This window comes from Patella vulgata, chromosome 7 (genome assembly GCF_932274485.2).
Source record: "Patella vulgata chromosome 7, xgPatVulg1.2, whole genome shotgun sequence".
In the NCBI taxonomy this organism is placed as follows: Eukaryota; Metazoa; Mollusca; class Gastropoda; family Patellidae; genus Patella; species Patella vulgata.
In genome coordinates this window covers 61,200,565-61,221,824 of record NC_065885.2, presented here as the reverse complement: position 1 = coordinate 61,221,824, position 21,260 = coordinate 61,200,565, and the positions used below count along the sequence as shown (strand labels likewise).

Below are 21,260 nucleotides of genomic sequence, written 5' to 3'. Positions count from 1 at the left end.
ACACATTTGAAATATACATATATACATAAATGCAATACGCATATAAAATAGACATACACACAATGCATGGCATACATAAAATACCTCGATAAAATACACATATAGATACAATACAGGGGCGGATTGGGCCATCGGACGATCGGACAAAAAAATGAAAAAAATAATTTTGTCCAATTCGTCTGAAAAAACTTTTTTCTGCTGAACATTATATGGAGGGGGGGGGGTATTGGACCGGCCATGGGGCGATGATGATCATGTTGTATGTGGCCGGTGGCTTTAACGGGCCGCCACGCCCTCACTGGAGTCTAGAATGTGCTGGTATAATAGACTTTCTAGGCCGGGTGTGCTGCAATGGGGATTCCGAATTTCATCCGAAAATTTCATCGGATTCACCCGACACTGTCGCCCGCAAATTTACTAATTATTAAGTCACCTGCACCCTGTTTGTGGGGATACGCCAGAAACGTCTGCCGATGGTTCGTATCTCAAAAAAAAAAATCAATTTTAAGGCCTCAGCAAAATTTGATGATAGCTTGTCTGTCGAGGTTAACGCAATTCGCATAATTAAATTTGTGTGGCCTTATACTCGAATATTCATTATCTGAACTAATGCTATGTTCATTAATCAATATGTTCAAGTCAAGGTAAAATAATTTACCTGGAACAACAAATCCAAAATTCAAAAAGCAGCTTTCATGAATTTCACTTTCGTCACTCTGTACCAATGTGTCTCGTGGTCTTCCATCACAGGAAGAATCAACAAGCGCTCCCGGCAACAAAAATGGGACATTTTTCAATGAAAATATTCCTACTTATTCAATATTCCTAACTGGTTAATCAAATGGTCAAAGTTTTCTCAACTAGTCCCATTTTCTAACCAGTTAAATTCTCTTGACTCTTGACGATACAACGATAATACGTTAATTAATAATATGACGATATGATAATTTCACAGGTTGATGGTTGTAAATTACTTGCAGGTCGGGGTTTTGGCCTAAATTAATCAATTTATGAGATATATTATTTGAGAGAGATTATAATCAGATATGCCACCAAATCGCATATTTGGGGTTCATTTTTCAAAATTTTCAAGGGAGAGAGTCCCACGGACCTCCCGTCCGGGCTCCGCGGTCAGTAAAAGGGGCCGCTCCGACACGGGAGCCGGGCAAGGGGGAGAGCCCCACGGACCCCCCGTCCGGGCTCCGCGGTCTGTAAAAGGGGCCGCTCCGACACGGGAGCCCGGGCCGGTTCCCGGCCCTAATCCGCCCCTGATAAAATACACATGCTTAATTAATACATAGATTAAAACAGCCATAAAACAAGATATGGTTAGTTGTGCAAAACATACTGAAATTATATCTGGCCTTATTGATTTTATGCCCGTCGCAACTGGATGAGAATACAGTCGTTAAAATGGCTTGTTCGTACATACCTGGATTAAAAGTTCTCAAGCCCACAGTAAGTTTATTTGTAAAATATAATGACATATTTATTTTCTCTATTGTTTTAGCGGGGTGGATGGCCGAATGGTTAGCACGTGCGCGCTGTATCACAAGGCCTGTCATTGAATCAACTGGCGTGGTTTAGAATCCCCGGTTGTACGTGACAACGAGTAGGGTCGCCTGTCCAACCTCGTGGGTTTTCTCCGGGTCCTCCGGTTTCCACCCACTGCTAAAGACCCCTACGCGCAAGCGAATTATAGAAATAAAATTAAACCATATGTTAGTCCCGAAATGACATAGTTTGTGTCGAGTGGACTTTATACCCCATTTCTCTCTCTCTCTCTCTCTCTCTCTCTCTCACACACAGTAGTCCTGGATCTGACTATGGTTCTGTAGGAAAGTTTGAGTAGGGAGAATTTCTTTGAAGAAATGTTTAGTGGGTAACTTAGTCAGTATTTTGGACTTGGCTGGTCACTTACCACGTGGTAGGTTATTCCCCTATGACGTCATCAAAGATGGCCGCCGATGTTATTTCAATTTTACCCTACCTGCTATAGTTTTCTTTCAATGTCTATGAAATAAAAGCCAGAATGAAGCTGTCTGTGTGAATTAAAGTGGAAAATATATTTATTAAAGTTTTATTAATTTTTCACGAAAACTCAATACCCAATTTTTAAGTGACAATACTTCAAAATTAATTACAATGGTACAATAAAAAAATCGTAGTTTTGGGAGCCCTGAAAAAGGGAGGGGAATGATGGAAAGTTAAAATGTGTTGCAAATTTCTGCAGTACTTGATTACTTTAATCGTCAGTAGAAATACGCTATATAAAATAATTATTAGTATATTATTTTACAGCTACAACAACGAAAGAAAAGTATGTTTCCGTTTTATCCGAAAAGCAATTTATTGTCATTTCATGCAGAACGATATGGTGTTAAATGGTGTAGGCCTCAAATTATCTTATAAATTAACAATTGGTATATTGATCGAGTATTTTACAGCGACAAGCACGTTTCCGTTTAATAGAAAAAATTCTAATAAACAATTTATTGTTAGTTTGAGAGGAACGTGCAACAGGTGGTAGATAATATCTAAATGTTGTTTAAATGCATATTTTCATAAACTTATTATGCAGATAGATGTTTATATGAAAGGTCCACTTGACTATAAAATAATATTTTGTGTGCAATAGGCGTCCTGAATACAATACAACATAGGCGGCTTATGAAATTTTGCAATCTATTAGTTTATTGATTTCTTGATTCTGTGAAATAAAAAACATTTTGATACCACAGCTGGTTTGAATACCATTATCGTGATGTATCACGATATATATATATATATATAGATATATATATATATATATATATATAGGTTTTATTGACGCTAGGTATATGTTTGCTAATTTCATTTTGAATTCGTGTGAGAGATTCCGCTCGGTATATTTCTTCACGTTCAGAAGATACTTCATCTTGTGGTAACTATGTATTGTGACATCACATCTTGCGGTAACTATGCTTGACATCATTAATTAGTATGCATAGATAGTTCTTTATATAAAAAGACAAAACTTCTTTTTTGAGTGATATTAAAGTATTCTTATTGTTGAAGCACTGTAAATGTGTTAATTTTCTTATATTTTTGAACTTTTTAAACATTTTCGCTTAAAAATGTGGTATGTGTTTTCTTGAAAATTAATAAAAAAAAATTACCAAAAATATATTCTTCAAATAAATTCAAATAAACAGCTTCATTCTGGCCTTTATTTCATAGAAATTGACGGAAAACTAGAGCGGGTAAGATAAAATTGATATAATGTCGGCGGCCATATTTGATGACGTCATTGTGGAATAACCTACGACGTGGCGAGTGCCCACCCAAGTTCAAAATACTTACTTCGGCACCTAGTAAACATTTCTTCAAAAAAATTCTCCATACTCAAACTTTCCGACAGAACCATAGTCAGATGCTGGATTATAGTGGTCTTTAGAGGTGGCATGAAACCGGAGTACCCAGAGAAAACCAACGAGGCTGAAGGCGATCCTACTCCTTGCCACGTACAAGCTGGGAATCGAAACCTTGTCACTTGACTCAATGACAAACCTTATGTTCTAAAGCATACGCCTTAGAAAAAGTTGTCTTTGGGATGAGTTGTCTGAATACCGTACAAAGAAACACAGAGAAATATTTCCATTATATTTAATATGGTTATAAATACTCATTCATTGTTCGATCCCGAGAAAGTTCATCCAGATTTTCCAGCGTGGTTCTCCCTTGTCAGTGATACAGGACGGAGAGCCTGACAAGGACAGTTGTCTAGTCGTTCGGATGGTACGAAAAACCGAGGTCCCGTTTACACATTGGCGTGCACGTAAAATATCCCTTGGCAGTTGAAATTCGACATAAGAGTAGGCCGTAGTGCCGCTGTACGGGCAAAATTTCCCTCATAGTACACTGCATGGCGTATGCCCGTCTTCATTAGTCCAATTCGGAACAGAACAGTAGGACGTTAAACCTCATTTCACTATTTTAATCTGTTTTAAATCAAGCACCAACTAAAATTTCCCGATGAATTCGATTCGCTGATCATTGCAATACAAACTAAAATAATTTAAATATTGCTGTCTGGAATGCGACGCAATTATGTTGAATATAATTATAGTGTGTTCAATCAAAATAACAGCGGCAAATAATAATTCGATTGGTCGTGACCATCTTTGGCGGGGTAAGGTAATCTGTAGTTACTTTAGTTACGTTAGCTGCTCTATACCTCTCGGTTCTAAGGCTATTTTGGGATCCTTACCGTCTATTTTTCACCGTGAGTCTTCTTTGATCGCCAAAAGGAATCATTTCTTGCCACATCCGACACAAATTTATAAAAATCCAACACTATTTTCATGTAGAATTGTGCAATACAAAAACAAAAACAACTTTCATTTGAATTGGTCGCCATTATCAAACTCACGCTCAACCATATTCCAATTTCAGGAATTGAATTTTACCCTAAACGACAATTCGTGCTGTACATGGTCACTAACGTTTTTTTATTGAACATATATGAACAATTATTACATAAAATCTATAAAATAGAATAACATATTATATTGACCATTATAAAATATTTTAAATATTCTATGTGTTATTCTCATGTACATCACGATTTTTCGTTTACGGTAGTAGAGAGCAGAGCCGATACAATACGTTACTAAAGTTACTAGGTAATCTGAAAAGTGGAATGAGCCCAAACTTTCAACAAAAGCATCGCTAACGTTGCGATAGACGTCCACATTCCTGCTTTGATTGATATGTGTTACATAATCAGATTATCTGATGTTAAAGACGCTTCCTGCCAACTTGACACCTGTTCGTTATCGACATGCCTGAAGTTCTTGGTCTATGTGATTATGTAATGATTATGTAAACGTTAACTTGCTGCCATGTTTTATTTAAACTTTCTTTGTCTGATTAGCATGTATCGAATGTAAACTTGATATGATACATTAGCCAGATGCCTAATAAGATCCAGTGATCCAGTATCCCAGTTATCCAGTGTTCCAGTTATCCAGTCTTCCAGTTTTTCCAGTCTTCCAGTTACCCATTCACCATGGACCCGATAGTAAAAACCTACCAAGTGCCAGAAGAAGAGACAAGCCGCATATCATACCACGTGGCGGTCAGCAGCACGGAGAGATTAACCGACAGGGGAATCTTGAAGTGCCTGATCGACCTACTCGGCAAGTGGGAAGACATATTAACAATCTACCTAAAAGAAGACGAGTGGCACATCCATGTAAGAACGAAAGAAGTAAAAAGTAAACTCCTCGATAAAGGGAAACACACGCACATGGGGATAACATATCAGTTCCACAAACGTTTTACTAAAGTAGTCACCCTTACAGTCTACGACTTCCCTGTATCATACTCCGATGATTACTTCCTAGAAATTATGGGTGACATCGGACATGGGAGAACCTTCCAAGACCAACAACTCCCAGGCACCCATGTCTACAAAAGAATAAAAGAAGTGGAAATAGAGATCCAGAACAAGAAATTCAAAGATATACCCCAAGTAATAGTATTAAAAGCACATTACGGAGATGCCAAAGTACGAGTAGTAACACCAGGCCAACCTTCTCCATGCTTCAGATGCGAGAAGTTTGGCCGTTCACGAAGAGAATGCCCTCTCCGGGCCCCTGAAAAAGACAAGAAAAAGAAGACAGCTCCAATAGTCCCAACAGTCCCACCAACCACAGTAAAGACAGTACAAAACAGCAAGCCAACAGTTCCAGAAAATAAACCACCAGTAACCCAGTCTCCACCAGTCGAACCAAAAGCTCCAAAAAGAAGAAGAGAGGATGGAGCCAGATCAACATCAGAAAAATCAGACTTTGAATTTTCTAAACCAAGACCCCCTCCATTAAAGATAAACGAAAGTAATATTGAAATACAAGAATGCAGCTACCATCCCTCTACGTCAACACCTCGCGACATAAGTTTTGATATTAATATCCACAGTATAATCAGCAACAATAGCACATTCGACGACTAAAAAAAATATATATAACACGTGATTGTCTGCGATATCACTTCGGTGGAAGCGGACGTAAAATACAACTAACTCATCAACAAATAGAGAGAAAGGTCCAGGCAGGGCATGAGAGCAGGCGGAGGCTAGGCGACGTCTGGTAGTTAACTCCAGGCCAGGCAGGTTTGGAGTTAAGACCGGACAACGGCCAACTAATGTAATTTAGTCCTGGGTGTCTTTAACATTACGATGTTTGTACATAATATGTTAGAAGCAGAATAAAAGTATTAATAGAAGCTGAAACTAGTCTTGTCATCCGAACCTGATAAAAGAACTAATATTGTCACATATTAATTGGCGCCGCTGACCAGAGCAACGTTTGAAGTCCACCACTAGAAGACCACAGGCCACAGATATTAGTCTACACGGGAAAGTCTTTTTCTAATCCTACCTTGGCCGGTTAATAATGACATTGTGTTATAATGTATTATAATTTAACTGGGAAATCAGCAGTTTATCATCACGCTTTATTAAATATCATGGTGTAGTTACTTAATTTAATATAACGTCCAAGCTAGTAGTGGAACAGTCCTTATCTATTTGTAGGAAAATGACTAAAACAAAATTGTATATATATTGTTTGTTTTACAATGGGTCAAGTAAAATGTTTTGTGATTGTTTAACTAGAATTGGGTTAACAGTATCGTAATTTGAAATTTAACCCAATAACATTCACACAATATTACCGCGTTTATCTCTAAGGTTTTTTATTTGTTTTGTCTATACGTGTATATTACCCCAAGTGTTAATGGGATGGCCCGATATTTACGGGAAAGATTTTATTCGTGTTTAACGTAGTACCCCAAAAGTTAATGGGATGACCCGATATGTACGGGAGAGATTTTTTATTATTTTTATTTTGTGATACCCCAATAATATAGATTGGGAGGTCCCGATATGTTACGGGAAAAGGTTTATGTGAAACCCCAGTCAGGTGGCATTGGTTTAACCCCAGGAGAGGGTCGTGCTCAGAATTAGGAGCGAACGTATTGTCTTGTTTTGTGTTGTGTTTAACAATTATAGAGATAAACCGTTATTAATTTTGATAAGTTCTTTCAAAATATCTTATTGAAGATTGGTAAAATGTGTTCAGAAAAAAACAAAACAATATGACATCCTAATTTCAATTCTATCCATGTAAATAATAATGTAAATATCGTTAGATAGCTAATTAAAGTCTGTTCCACTTGCTAATTGGATTAACTATTAATTAAGTTCACTCCATGATATGATAAACAGATGATAAAACTTTCGCATGGGTGGCAGTTATAATACTCTTCATAGCACATGTCGCACCGTTCCGGCCAGGCGGTATGGGAAAGATAAGACTACCGGAAGACACTGACCCCTTGCCATTACGGGAAACTTATACAATAAGAAGACGACGGAGTGAAGGAAGAAAAAAAATGAATTTGTATCTCCCTACAGTTGACTTCAAGGATTGTATTTCGCGCTTCTCGAGTGTGTGCGAACATTAGAATAGTTACAGTGGGTTTTTTTTGTTATAATTATTAGTGATTCCAAATAACTCGCGTGTGTGCGAATTCGAATATTTTTCATTATATATACGATTCCAGGAACACGTGTGTGTGAACAGTAAAATTATTTGCGACATAATTATGTGATTTCAATGTCTCGCCTGTATGAACACTATAGTATATATGTATGAACTTTTCAACCAGTATCTTATTACTTTTCAACCAGTGTTTTATGCTTTTGCCATTTGCATTTTCTTTTTTGTTTATATAACTTTTAATCAGCGTATTGTTATTTTTCGTATTTTTGTTTATATATTAATTAGGGTAGTTACCATCGACTCCATTTATATTTAATTTTGTAATAATCTTTCAAAGTTATTTCATATAATTCATAACTTTATTCAAAAAAAAGGGAAGGTATGTTACATAATCAGATTATCTGATGTTAAAGACGCTTCCTGCCAACTTGACACCTGTTCGTTATCGACATGCCTGAAGTTCTTGGTCTATGTGATTATGTAATGATTATGTAAACGTTAACTTGCTGCCATGTTTTATTTAAACTTTCTTTGTCTGATTAGCATGTATCGAATGTAAACTTGATATGATACATTAGCCAGATGCCTAATAAGATCCTTTGTTTGAAAGGGTTTATAAACCCAGATTAAGAAACAAATAGAGAGAAGTCCAGGCAGGGCATGAGAGCAGGCGGAGGCTAGGCGACGTCTGGTAGTTAACTCCAGGCCAGGCAGGTTTGGAGTTAAGACCGGACAACGGCCAACTAATGTAATTTAGTCCTGGGTGTCTTTAACATTACGATGTTTGTACATAATATGTCAGAAGCAGAATAAAAGTATTAATAGAAGCTGAAACTAGTCTTGTCATCCGAACCTGATAAAAGAACTAATATTGTCACATATGGTACTTTTTAAAATGAAGAGAATAAAATATGAAATGTCTGTAATATGGCAAGAGGCAAAGAAGGCTAGGCGTTGGGTTTGTTTTGCCAAATTTACAGACAAAATATTAACAAAAAAGTGGGTGTGACACTGACCGAGGGGGTCGGGGCATGCACTAAAATAAATAATTGCTGTCTTTACAGGTATAAGGAATAAATATGCAAATTTCCAAGATGATCCATTCAGAATTGCAGCCTGTAGACGATAAGTACAACAACTGGGATCTGCCCCTGCGGGGTTGGATATGGAACAATATAAATAGGTACCACCCTGTTATTGAAATAATTGATATGCTCAATTTGAACAAAATCTGTTAATTATTGCAACCTGTATAAAGTATTTACCGATAAAAACTAACAAGAATCCTGGCCTGTAGGCAACACACAGAGACACAAAGAAAAAATAGGTGTGACTCTGTCGCTGGGGATTGGGCAATCACAAAAAAAACCCCAAAAAACTATAGGGGGGCATCCTTAGGGTATTAGGAATAGGTATGCAAAGTTTCAAAAGGATCTGTTAAGAACTGCGGCCTGAAGGCAAAACACAAGACACACAAACACTGAACGTCGCTCTGTCCCAGGGGGTCGGGCATGCACCAAAAACAATAGGGATCATCCTTAGGGTATAAGGAATTCATATGAAAATTTTTCAAGACGATCGATTAAGAATTGTGGCCTGTACGCGACACACACACAAAAAGAAAAGTGTCGTGGCTCTGCCCCTGGGGGTTGGGCATGCACCCCGAACGATAGGGGTGTTCCTTGGGGTACAAAGAATAAGTATGTAAAGATGATACGTTAAGAAATGCGGCCTGTGGACGACAAACAAACAAATAGAGAAAATGGGCGTGACTCTGCCCCTGGGGTCGGGCATGCACCAAAAACAATAGGGATCATTCTTAGGGTATAAGGAATAAGTATGTAAAGTTTCAAGATGATCACTTAAGAATTGTGGCCTGTATGCGACACACACACAGAGACAGGGGTGACGGCAATATAGATGTCTCACTACACGCTGTGGTAGGGTGACCCACCATAAATAAATATCTCCATATATCTCGACAATTACGCCACAATATTTATATATATGCCAAGCCTCAAATCAGTTTCACACAATTATAGTCACTAAATAAACGATCATGTTGTACTTAATAAGCTATGACCATTAATCATGTATAAATAATAGACTGAAAACTGGTTCCAAGAGTCGTCCATAACATCCAGACACTTTTGAGTAAAAGATAGGTTACGTGCCCTTGTTTTGAAATTAGTCTCGCTTAACCAGTCTATCGACCATTCTACGTCTGATTGACAGGTCGGGATAATCAAGACTACTTTTTTACGAAACGTAACAGAAAGCTAGAACAAGAAATTGAATTTAGAAATAAGCACGTTAGGTAGCTCAACAATCGTTTTAAGAAGCTTGTAAAAGTAAAATGAAACTACTGCTAGTATCATGTTCCTGCCTAACCCGAGTGATTCAGAGATATTATTTGTACTAAACCAAAAGATGCCGCTCTTAACCGTACAGTTAATGATAAAGCGATTTCAAAAATGAAACGAACGTAATTTCTAAATCTGCTGTAATAACCAAGAAGCTTAATTTAACTGCTATTCAAAATCGTCAACAATAAATTTTTTACGGCTGTATTAGTTGATAGATTTGTAGAGAATTGCACGTGCCATGGCTATTTATAGTATCATACTGTCAGAAAGTTGGTCTCGGCACGGCGAATGTGCACGCTTCAGTGGTAGTCTCGAACTATCAGCGGTGGACTGTATTTCTGTGAGTACATGGGTCATCCTAGCTGTGGGATTGTTTGCGAATGGTTTTGAATTGCCTGTGCCAACTCTACAACAGTTCGTGGTGGCACGGCTTGCGTTGTGGTGTGTTGTGTAGATACCCCTGATTTGCGGTCCATTGCTGTCTGGCAAGTCGATAAGGTCAATGGCAGCGTAACTCAAAAGTTATAGTAGCTGTAGTCGGAAGTGGCGATCTTGAGCAGCGGTTGTTACAGGTGGCGCTCCAGGTCGGGGTCGATCGGCAACTTTTCCAGTGGTGTGGAAGCGTTGTCTGAGGCGAGCAATGGTCGAGGGTGGACATTAAAGTGTCTGGCGACGGCTACCTGTGCAGCCCCCTGATCCAGCATGCCAATAGCTCTGTTCCTGTTTTCTTGTGTGGCATTTTTCCGAAGTGATGAATGTTGAAATTAATTTTGATCTGTACAGGGAATGCACGTGCAAAATGTGTGACATGGGACAGCTTAAAATCGTGAAAAAAGACAAGTGTTGCGTTTGCACGAACAAAGTTCATTACCGAGTGTTTCGAACCAAGAATTCCACAAAAAGAGACCCATCACACGTTTCACCCATGTGCCATAAGATAGGAAAGCCCAAGAAAATGTTTACCAGAAATATTTCACGAATTAAGCATTGCCTTTTTAATGGCTTTGAGTATATAATACTGATAGCATTACCAAAAGAGAGAGAGAGAGAGATGGGGTTCATTCGACACAAACTAGGTCATTTCGGGACTATTTCATTAATTCGCTTACGCGTATGGTTCTTTAGCAGTAGGAGGAAACTGGAGGACCGGAGAAAACCCACGAGGTTGGACAGGCGACCCTTGTCACGTACATCCGGGGAGCATTAACAAGAGATGACATGAAATTGGATTTAACCTCGTACTATTTTCCACTACAGGGCTAATGAAGACAAGCATACGCCACGTTGTGTTCTACGAGGGAGTTATTGTCCTGGCAGCGGCTTTTTGGTGAAATCTTCACTGAATTCCAACTTCCAGGGGTTCTTTTACGTGCACACCAATCAGTACATGACTGAACGTCGGTTTCGCTTCCCACCTGCACGACTAGATGCCTTTGCCTTGTCAGGCCCTCCGTCCTGCACCACTGGTTAGAGGACACCAGGATGGACACTCCCTAGGGACTTTCTTGGTCTACAACGGGATCGAACCGGGGATACGTGGTTATTGAGCTAGCCCCGAAACCACTGGACCATCCAGGAGACAGAATAAACCTTGTCAATTCAATAAAAAAAAAAACCACTTAGCTTTCTAGGACAATGTCTTTCTTGTATACCTTACATATTTTCTATTTTTTTTTCAGGTTGCTTCGAATACGAAACTAAAGGTTCTGGCTGTTTTAATGATTGTTTTCATTTGCATCGTTATAGCGATTAATAGGACGAAAACAAAAATCAAATTGCCTGAGTATAGATCACGTTTTGTATCCAGTGCTTCAATAATTCAAGAATGGCCAGGACTTAAAGATTATGAAGTTAGCTATGGAAATAAAACCCTTCCCAAGATTCATCTGATTTGTACACTGCCTCTATTGACGTATAAAGATGTGAGCTCTTTCAGTTATAAGGGAGCTAAATCTCTTCAAATTCAAGAACGGATGTCAGAATTGTTAACCGGGCTACAGAGAAATCTGAACCATAAATGCGTGACTCGAGTCTACTTCCTGTATAACGAACAAGACGTTGTGGACTTTGTCAAAACCAACATCCAAACGAATAAAAAAAAATTATCTTTTAATCTTGTTAGCGATCCGCGTAATCAGACGGTCATCTTTGATTTCGCTTATGATAATCTGCGGGGAAAACTAGTGTCGTATACCTCGGCGGATGTTTATTTTGGAGAAGGATTTGAATTAATCAATAAACAACGGATGGTTTCGAACAAGTTGATGTATATCCTCAGTCGACATGGCCGACAAGAAAAATACTGTGACATGCGCACAGATTCACAAACCAATGCATGTGATGCTTATAAGGGCTCCCATGATACGTATATTTTTGTACCAACAGGAGAATTTCCTACGGCGATACGGAAACACCTAGCGGTAATGGCGCAACATTATGGCGTCGAAAACATGTCGATCTGGGCTTTTAGAAATCTTGGCAAGTTTACGGTCATAAACCCATGTAAGGTTTTAAAAACGTACCATTTACATTGTTCTCAGCTCCGTGATGCCCAGAGAAGAATGATAAATAGTTGGGACATGGGATTGGCATTGGCATATCCCACCGATGATTTATACAGTAACAGCTCGGTTATCGCCCCTTCTTTTAACATTTACGCCATTTTACTGTTTCTTAATTACTTTATGATTAAATATTAAAGTATAGCTGCGTCATTAAAATTTTTAGGCAAAATTCGCAAATTTTCCCACGACTAAATCCATGCTACAATTTACTCAAATTAATTATTGATCATTTAATTAAGAAATCAAAATATTAACGATAGGTAATCTCCCGGGATGGATTCAGTCTAGCTTGTGTTGACAATATCCAGACAATAATATAGTCTTCAATTCATTATTTCTTTATAAATACTGAACCAGCGTTGGACTGATATTCACGATGTTGTAGTTTGCAAATTGGTTCTCAAAAGACGCCCAGGGACTTTATTAACACCTATTATTTTTATTTCATTTTCGCTGGTCTTCTCATTTTAATTTCATTATTCTTACTATTCATCAACTTACCCTTGTAACAATATCTTTGTTAATCCCGTAGGCCTATTTAAATCAGGAACAAGAACGTATGTTAAGTAAACACACAATCATACAGGTGCATAAATAACAGGCTAGACCAAGAGGTCGTCTTTCTGCCCCTTGTCTACCAGGCTAGACCAAGATGTCGTCTCTCTGCCTCCGCGCTACCAGGCTAGGCCAAGCTACCTACTCCATAAGAAGTCGTCTCCCTGCCTAGACCAGGCTAGACCAAGCGACCTATTCCATTAGAAGTCGTCTCCCTGCCTCCGTGCTACCAAGAGACACTCCAGTAGATGTCGTCTCCGTGCTACCAGACTAGACCAAGAGACACTTCAGTAGAAGTCGTCCCCCCGCCTTCATCCTACAAAACTAGACCAAGAGGCCCGCGCTTTAAGCAGACATCTGCCTGCCCCCGGGCTACAATTTACATATGTTTGTGAAATAGCTTAATTTATTATATTACATCACGCGTCATGCGTCGTCGTATCATGCATTGTGTTTTATTATATTATCAGACTATATTATGAGATTATCAGCTTATATTATCAGACTATATTATCAGATTATCAGACTATATTATCAGATTATCAGACTATATTATCAGATTATCAGCTTATATTATCAGACTATATTATGAGATTATCAGACTATATTATCAGCTTATATTACCAGACTATATTATGAGATTATCAGACTATATTATGAGATTATCAGCTTATATTATCAGATTATCAGCTTATATTATCAGACTATATTATGAGATTATCAGACTATATTATCAGCTTATATTATCAGACTATATTATCAGATTATCAGACTATATTATCAGATTATCAGACTATATTATCAGATTATCAGCTTATATTATCAGACTATATTATGAGATTATCAGACTATATTATCAGCTTATATTACCAGACTATATTATGAGATTATCAGACTATATTATGAGATTATCAGCTTATATTATCAGATTATCAGCTTATATTATCAGACTATATTATGAGATTATCAGACTATATTATCAGCTTATATTATCAGACTATATTATCAGATTATATTATCAGATTATATTATCAGCTTATATTGTATTCATAGAATTTATCAGACTGCATTGTGTTTATTAGTCATCGTCTCTCTTATTATTTATCGTCTCATCGTTGTGCTAAGAAAGTCAGTTTCCTTTAGAATGAAATATAAATTAACAAGCAAAGTAAATTATTTATAATATTTAAACGAAGGTTACTTAAGAATTACCTTATTATCCGAAGATAATCACTTAAGAATTGTGGCCTGTATGCGACACACACACACACACACAGAGGGGTGACGGCAATATAGATGTCTCACAACACGCTGTGGGATTGTTTGCGAATGGTTTTGGAGTGCCTGTGCCAACTCTACAACAGTTCGTGGTGGCACGGCTTGCGTTGTGGTGTGTTGTGTAGAAACCCCTGATTTGCGGTCCATTGCTGTCTGGCAAGTCGATAAGGTCGATGGCAGCGTAACCCAAAAGTTATAGTAGCTGTAGTCGGATGTGGCGATCTTGAGCAGCGGTTGTTACAGGTGGCGCTCCAGGTCGGGGTCGATCGGCAACTCTTCCAGTGGTGTGGAAGCGTTGTCTGAGGCGAGCAATGGTCGAGGGGTGGACATTAAAGTGTCTGGCGACGGCTACCTGTGAAGCCCCCTGTTCCAGCATGCCAATTGCTCTGTTCCTGTTTTCTTGTGTGGCATTTTTCCGAAGTGATGAATGTTGAAATTAATTTTGATCTGTGCAGGGAAAGCACGTGCAAAATGTGTGACATGGGACAGCTTAAAATCGTGAAAAAAGACAAGTGTTGCGTTTGCACGAACAAAGTTCATTACCGAGTGTTTCGAACCAAGAATTCCACAAAAAGAGACCCATCACACGTTTCACCCATGTGCCATTAGATAGGAAAGCCCAAGAAAATGTTTACCAGAAATATTTCACGAATTAAGCATTGCCTTTTTAATGGCTTTGAGTATGTAATACTGATAGCATTAACAAGAGAGAGAGAGAGAGGTGGGGTTCATTCGACACAAACTAGGTCATTTCGGGACTATTTCATTAATTCGCTTACGCGTAACGGTCTTTAGCAGTGGGAGGAAACTGGAGGACCGGAGAAAACCCACGAGGTTGGACAGGCGACCCTTGTCACGTACATCCGGGGAGCATTAACAAGAGATGACATGAAATTGGATTTAACCTCGTACTATTTTCCACTACAGGGCTAATGAAGACGAGCATACGCCACGTGGTGTTCTACGAGGGAGTTATTGTCCTGGCAGCGGCTTTGTGGTGAAATCTTCACTGAATTCCAACTTCCAGGGGTTCTTTTACGTGCACACCAATCAGTACATGACTGAACGTCGGTTTCGCTTCCCACCTGCACGACTAGATGCCTTTGCCTTGTCAGGCCCTCCGCCCTGCACCACTGGTTAGAGGACACCAGGATGGACACTCCCTAGGGACATTCTTGGTCTACAACGGGATCGAACCGGGGATACGTGGTTATTGAGCTAGCCCCGAAACCACTGGACCATCCAGGAGACAGAATAAACCTTGTCAATTCAATAAAAAAATCACTTAGCTTTCTAGGGAAATGTCTTTCTTGTATACCTTACATATTTTCTTTTTTTTCAGGTTGCTTCGAATACGAAACTAAAGGTTCTGGCTGTTTTAATGATTGTTCTCATTTGCATCGTTATAGCGATTAATAGGACGAAAACAAAAATCAAATTGCCTGAGTATACATCACGTTTTGTATTCGGTGCTTCAATAATTCAAGAATGGCCAGGACTTAAAGATTATGAAGTTAGCTATGGAAATAAAACCCTTCCCAAGATTCATCTGATTTGTACACTGCCTCTATTGACGTATAAAGATGCGAGCTCTTTCAGTTATAAGGGAGCTAACTCTCTTCAAATTCAAGAACGGATGTCAGAATTGTTAACCGGGCTACAGAGAAATCTGAACCATAAATGCGTGACTCGAGTTTACTTCCTGTATAACGAACAAGACGTTGTGGACTTTGTCAAAACCAACATCCAAACAAATAAAAAAAAATTATCTTTTAATCTTGTTAGCGATCCGCGTAATCAGACGGTCATCTTTGATTTCGCTTATGATAATCTGCGGGGAAAACTAGTGTCGTATACCTCAGCGGATGTTTATTTTGGAGAAGGATTTGAATTAATCAATAAAAAACGAATGGCTTCGAACAAGTTAATGTATATCCTCAGTCGACATGGCCGACTAGAAAAATACTGTGACATGCGCACAGATTCAAAAAGCAATACATGTAATGCTTATAAGAGCTCCCATGATACGTATATTTTTGTACCAACAGGAGAATTTCCTACGGCGATACGGAAACACCTAGCGGTAATGGCGCAACATTATGGCGTCGAAAACATGTCGATCTGGGCTTTTAGAAATCTTGGCAAGTTTACAGTGATAAACCCATGTAAGGTTTTAAAAACTTACCATTTACATTGTTCTCAGCTCCGTGATGCCCAGAGAAGAATGATAAATAGTTGGGACATGGGATTGGCATTGGCATATCCCACCGATGATTTATACAGTAACAGCTCGGTTATCTCCCCTTCTTTTAACATTTACGCCATTTTACTGTTTCTTAATTACTTTATGAATAAATATTAAAGTATGGCTGCGTCATTTACATTTTAGGCAAAATTCGCAAATTTTCCACGACTAAATCCATGCTACAATTTACTCAAATTAATTATTTATCATTTAATTTAGAAATCAAAATATTAACGGTAGGCAATCTCCCGGCTTGGATTCCATCTAGTTTGTGTTGACAATATCCAGACAATAATATAGTCTTCAATTCATTATTTCTTTATAAATACTGAACCAGCGTTGGACTGATATTCACGATGTTGTAGTTTGCAAATTGGTTCACAAAAGACGCCCAGGGACTTTAATAACACTTATTATTTTTATTTCATTTTCGCTGGTCTTCTCATTTTATTTTCACTATTCTTACTATTCATCCACTTACCCTTGTAACAATATCTTTGTTAATCCTGTAGGCCTATTTAAATCAGGAACAAGAACGTATGTAAAGTACCAGGCTAGACCAAAGGACACTCCACTCCATTAGAAGTCGTCTCCTTGCATCCATGCTAGACCAAGATACCCACTCTTTAAGCCGACATCAGATTATTTCAACTTACTTATCCTATGGAAATACAGCTATATAGGAGATATTTTAAAATTGATAGGCACTGCATGTTTCAACATCTTAGATTTGACCACAATTTGGCACTTGAAACTACGTTAACAGAGAAAAACTGTGTGGTTTTCGATGAAAGTGTTAAAAAGTCTAATATTGCATCATGATTACTGTTTTAAAGTATTTTCGTGTTGTGTTTGATTTATGTTGAATTTATCTCATCTTTTTACAAAATGCATTGATGTTCAAAAATAGAAATGTTCTGTTTAATTCAAAATTCATGTGCTTTTAAATTTCTGTCTGAAATTCCGCAGTTTTCTGATGTATTATAGTGTTTGCAGAATGCCAAACAGCTCATCTGAAAATGCATAGATTTTCGTAATCTTTGGCCAAGGCATTGTATATATGTTTGTTTATTAGATAACAACAGATTTGTTTAAACTGCAGCAGAAACATGTGAGGTATATAGGACTAAGACTAGTAATTATTTCCCCTTATTTCATGAGGTCCGCAACCCTAACCCTTTTTTAAAACCCCTAAAAAATATAAACAAACACCATGTGGCCATGCTGTCTACACAACTCGTTTGCTGATTGGCCCAGACACCGCGTGCCAAGCGTTATGGTTTCGTGGCTGGCTGAGTGGGCGATAAATATTTGGTTTAGGCGATAATGTTTTTGGGAACCTACATGCGATTCACTCTGATAAGTGGCAGAAAAAATTAACAAAATATTACTGACAGGCTAACTAGACACAATTTTTATGGAACACATTTACTTGATGATTCTCTATGTGTTTTATTTTAGCAATGTAAACCATATTGGGATATGTATAGGTTTTATACAGATGGAATCTTAACTAATCCTAATAATTGTTGTAAATAAATAGGAGTTTGGGCCTACTATGTAAATTTTTTTGTGGGGGAGGGGGTCCAAGTATATTCAGACCCTCCCCCAGAAAAACAATTGGGAGGGTCCCCCCATGTGTGACGCCCATGGTAGTGAGAGTGCGAGGTATAATGTAGTGCGAGTTATTAATAGACAATTTTTCCCTTAATTTTTCTCCCTCCTCTTCCTGCATTTTTGGGTTGACTTTTTGGTGTAGAATTGGAGAAAAGGGATCAAATTTACAATTTCATAGCTGTTTTGGGTAATACTGATGATATTACAGTGGAGGGATAGGGGGTGTAAAGTGTCTTTCTGCAGAACAATCATTGTGTCGGAAGTGAGATTTTCACACCAGTCAACTTCAAATCCCCGTAGCAAAAAATCTAAACGGTCAACCGACTACAAAGTCATGATGAGGATATTGCCAAACGTGGTCCCCATTGGAACCAACGCATGTTGAGCAAAAAGCTGCAGCCTGTGATGTTACAGCCATTTAATAGTGAAGTCAATGGGCAAATAATTACTAGTCTGAGAGCTGAGTCCGGCAGGCTTGGAAGGAAGATATTTTCTCGGCCACTTATTTCCAGAATTTTTGAATGGGAAGTCTCAGAAAAGGTAAGAATACTGCCTTTTAATTGCCCAGCAGTAAGTTTTTTGACTATTTGGTATCAAAATAGCCATTATTGGAGGTATCCGTTGGCTGAGTGTGAATTTGGAGTGTAAATGTGAACATTTCGTTCACTATGATGTTAAAACATGGTTAGGGGTAAATATTAAGGCCAACTCAACTGCAGATTTGGTCTAAGGTCCCGCGATGTAAACAGGACTGACCCTAACCCTAACCCAAGACCCAACCCTAACCAAGAATCAATCTCGTCAACAAGCATGTGCCCTTGGCCTAAAAGCCAAGAAATAGTCCTGACACTAGCCCTAACCCACAATCTTGTCAAAAAATCATGTACCCACAACCCTATTTACATGTTGTGATCTTGAACCAAGTCTGCAGTAAGTTGGCCTTAATATTTAGACCTAACATGTACACTCCAAAATTCGCGCCCGTGTGACTTTTGACCAAATCTGCAGTTGGCCTTAATATTTAGACCGAACCTCAAAACACGGTGTCTATCTTTGAGATTGGCTTCGACTTATGTGACACTCAAGGTTTACTTTTTTACTGACTGTTAACTGGTTTCTTGTTGGAGGGCCAGTGACGGGGATGTTCGCTGGTTTATTTCTATTTCCATTTGAAACCATTTTTTTTCTTTCTTATTTTCTCACTGTTTTTTATTGCATATTTATTCCCAGCTTTATATCATTTCAGGTGCCAGGGTAATGTTCCATAGAGTGGAATGACTGACCTCAACACAAGTATTAAAAAAAAGAAGCAAAACAGGTGAGATAAATATGCATTTCATACACTTTACGAAGTACATTCAACCTGATCCCCACTTCTGCTCACTAATAGTAATGGGCTGGAAATTTGGTACTGCACAGACCTGTCTTCTCCCCTTGGCATTTAACTGAATGACAGAATTCCACATTTTAACCATTTTCTGGATGTCAATGATCTGTTTCCCGGGATAGTATTCGCCCCAGAATTCTCATTCTCATCCAAATTTAACATTTCAGGTCTACATCTCAAAACCTGATGACTTCCTGGACTGGCTTTAGTAGAACGATGATGCATATCAATTTTATCCCTGATCTCTATGACACCTGTGGTGGAAGTGGAGGGCAAATCGTAATCAGTTTGGTTTCCGGCCCCGAAGACCTCTGTAAACTTTACTTTTTGGTGATGACTTCATTTCCGAGCTTGAAAAGGACGCCCTTGTGTTTATCATGGTCTCTCATATTGGAAGAAAACGTAAATGACTTGTGTGTTGACGGTTGTGCATATCTCTTGGTCAGGAAAGTTGTAGGAACCATCGCCATTGTAAATCATTTGACAGGCCAGAGTGAACAGGGAGACCTATGATTGGTCAGCAATGAAAAGGGTAACAGTTCGGTTATCTCCCCTTTGTTTACGTTTACCGCTATTTTACTGTTTCTTAATTATTTTATGATTATGGCTGCGTCATTAACATTTTAAGTCGTGAAAATTTTGCCAACGTGACAAGGAATCGGGTTGTCTACCTAACCTCTTGGGTTTTATCGGGTCCTCCGGTTTCCTCCAACTGCTAAAAAACCCTACCAGTTCACAAAGCATTCCCAGCAGTTAAAAATTTACTCAATTTTCAATCACTGTTTATGAGAAATATCTTTGATCCAGAAACACATTACGGTGCACATAGTTTCTTATTGATGTATTTGTTACATTAAAACAACAATTTTATTTAAAATAAGGTGAACAATTTTGAGTAAATTCTTAACGTAAGTCTGGGAATGCTTTGTGAATTTGGGACTACATTTATTGTTTGTATTTTACACACATCAAATGGTCGTCGTGGCTCTTGTCAAATGTTCAAGATGCATTATGCAAGAGCTAAATAATCATAAATAAGGCCTGTATGGGTTCAAATGTTATGTAAGTTATTTTCATAAACAATTATTCACATGCCAAGCCCATAATTGACTATCTAGACCACGGGGTGGCTTGAATGTGAAATGGATTCGAATATACATGTACGCACGTGTAAATAATTCAACTTTCAACTGGACAATCGAGACTTTGTTTATTATGTTAACACTTGATAATCGAGACGGTCTACCCTCCATCTTGTTAAATCAACACCCCGAATAAAGTAATTTGAATGAAATTTTCAATGTATTCATTTTCAAGGTATCAATTTTTAAACTATTATACACATGTAAAATGAAAGGGTAGCTGTTTTTGTTAAATGTTTTGTCATACACAAATAATACCGTATTGTAATTCACATTTCTTTTATAAATTAAATCTATTCAAAAAAAGCTAAGAGCTATTTAAGATTTAAAAATAAGTTTATGATAGGTTTGCCAAGTAGGACGCAAATATATAATAGCCTTTGTTACCCAGGCTATAAATATATAATTGCCTTTGTTAACCAGGCTATAAATAAGTATTAGTAACCTAGAATGAACAAAACGATTTAAACTTTGACCTCATGTACACGATTTGACCTTTGACCTCCTGTACACTATTGGGTTTTAAAGCAGCGATATTCCCAATTGAAAGGCAAAAATA

The 21,260-nt window shown here is 38.1% G+C and overlaps 1 protein-coding gene across 3 annotated transcripts; it reads left to right on the top strand.

Moving 5' to 3' along the window:
* Nucleotides 1-1,402: 1,402 nt before the first annotated feature.
* On the top strand, nt 1,403-13,681 carry LOC126827565 (uncharacterized). Of its 3 annotated transcripts, none has more exons than XM_056102098.1 (2): nt 1,403-1,458; nt 11,593-13,681. In XM_056102098.1, exons 1-2 carry the CDS (start codon nt 1,414-1,416, stop codon nt 12,610-12,612), a joined length of 1,065 nt encoding a protein of 354 aa, XP_055958073.1. In that variant the 5' UTR covers nt 1,403-1,413; the 3' UTR covers nt 12,613-13,681. The 3 variants fall into 3 exon arrangements, with proteins under 3 accessions (XP_055958073.1, XP_050413003.2, XP_055958074.1); XM_050557046.2 differs by lacking the exon at nt 1,403-1,458 and adding an exon at nt 2,869-2,954; XM_056102099.1 differs by lacking the exon at nt 1,403-1,458 and adding an exon at nt 8,620-8,730.
* Nucleotides 13,682-21,260: the final 7,579 nt, after the last annotated feature.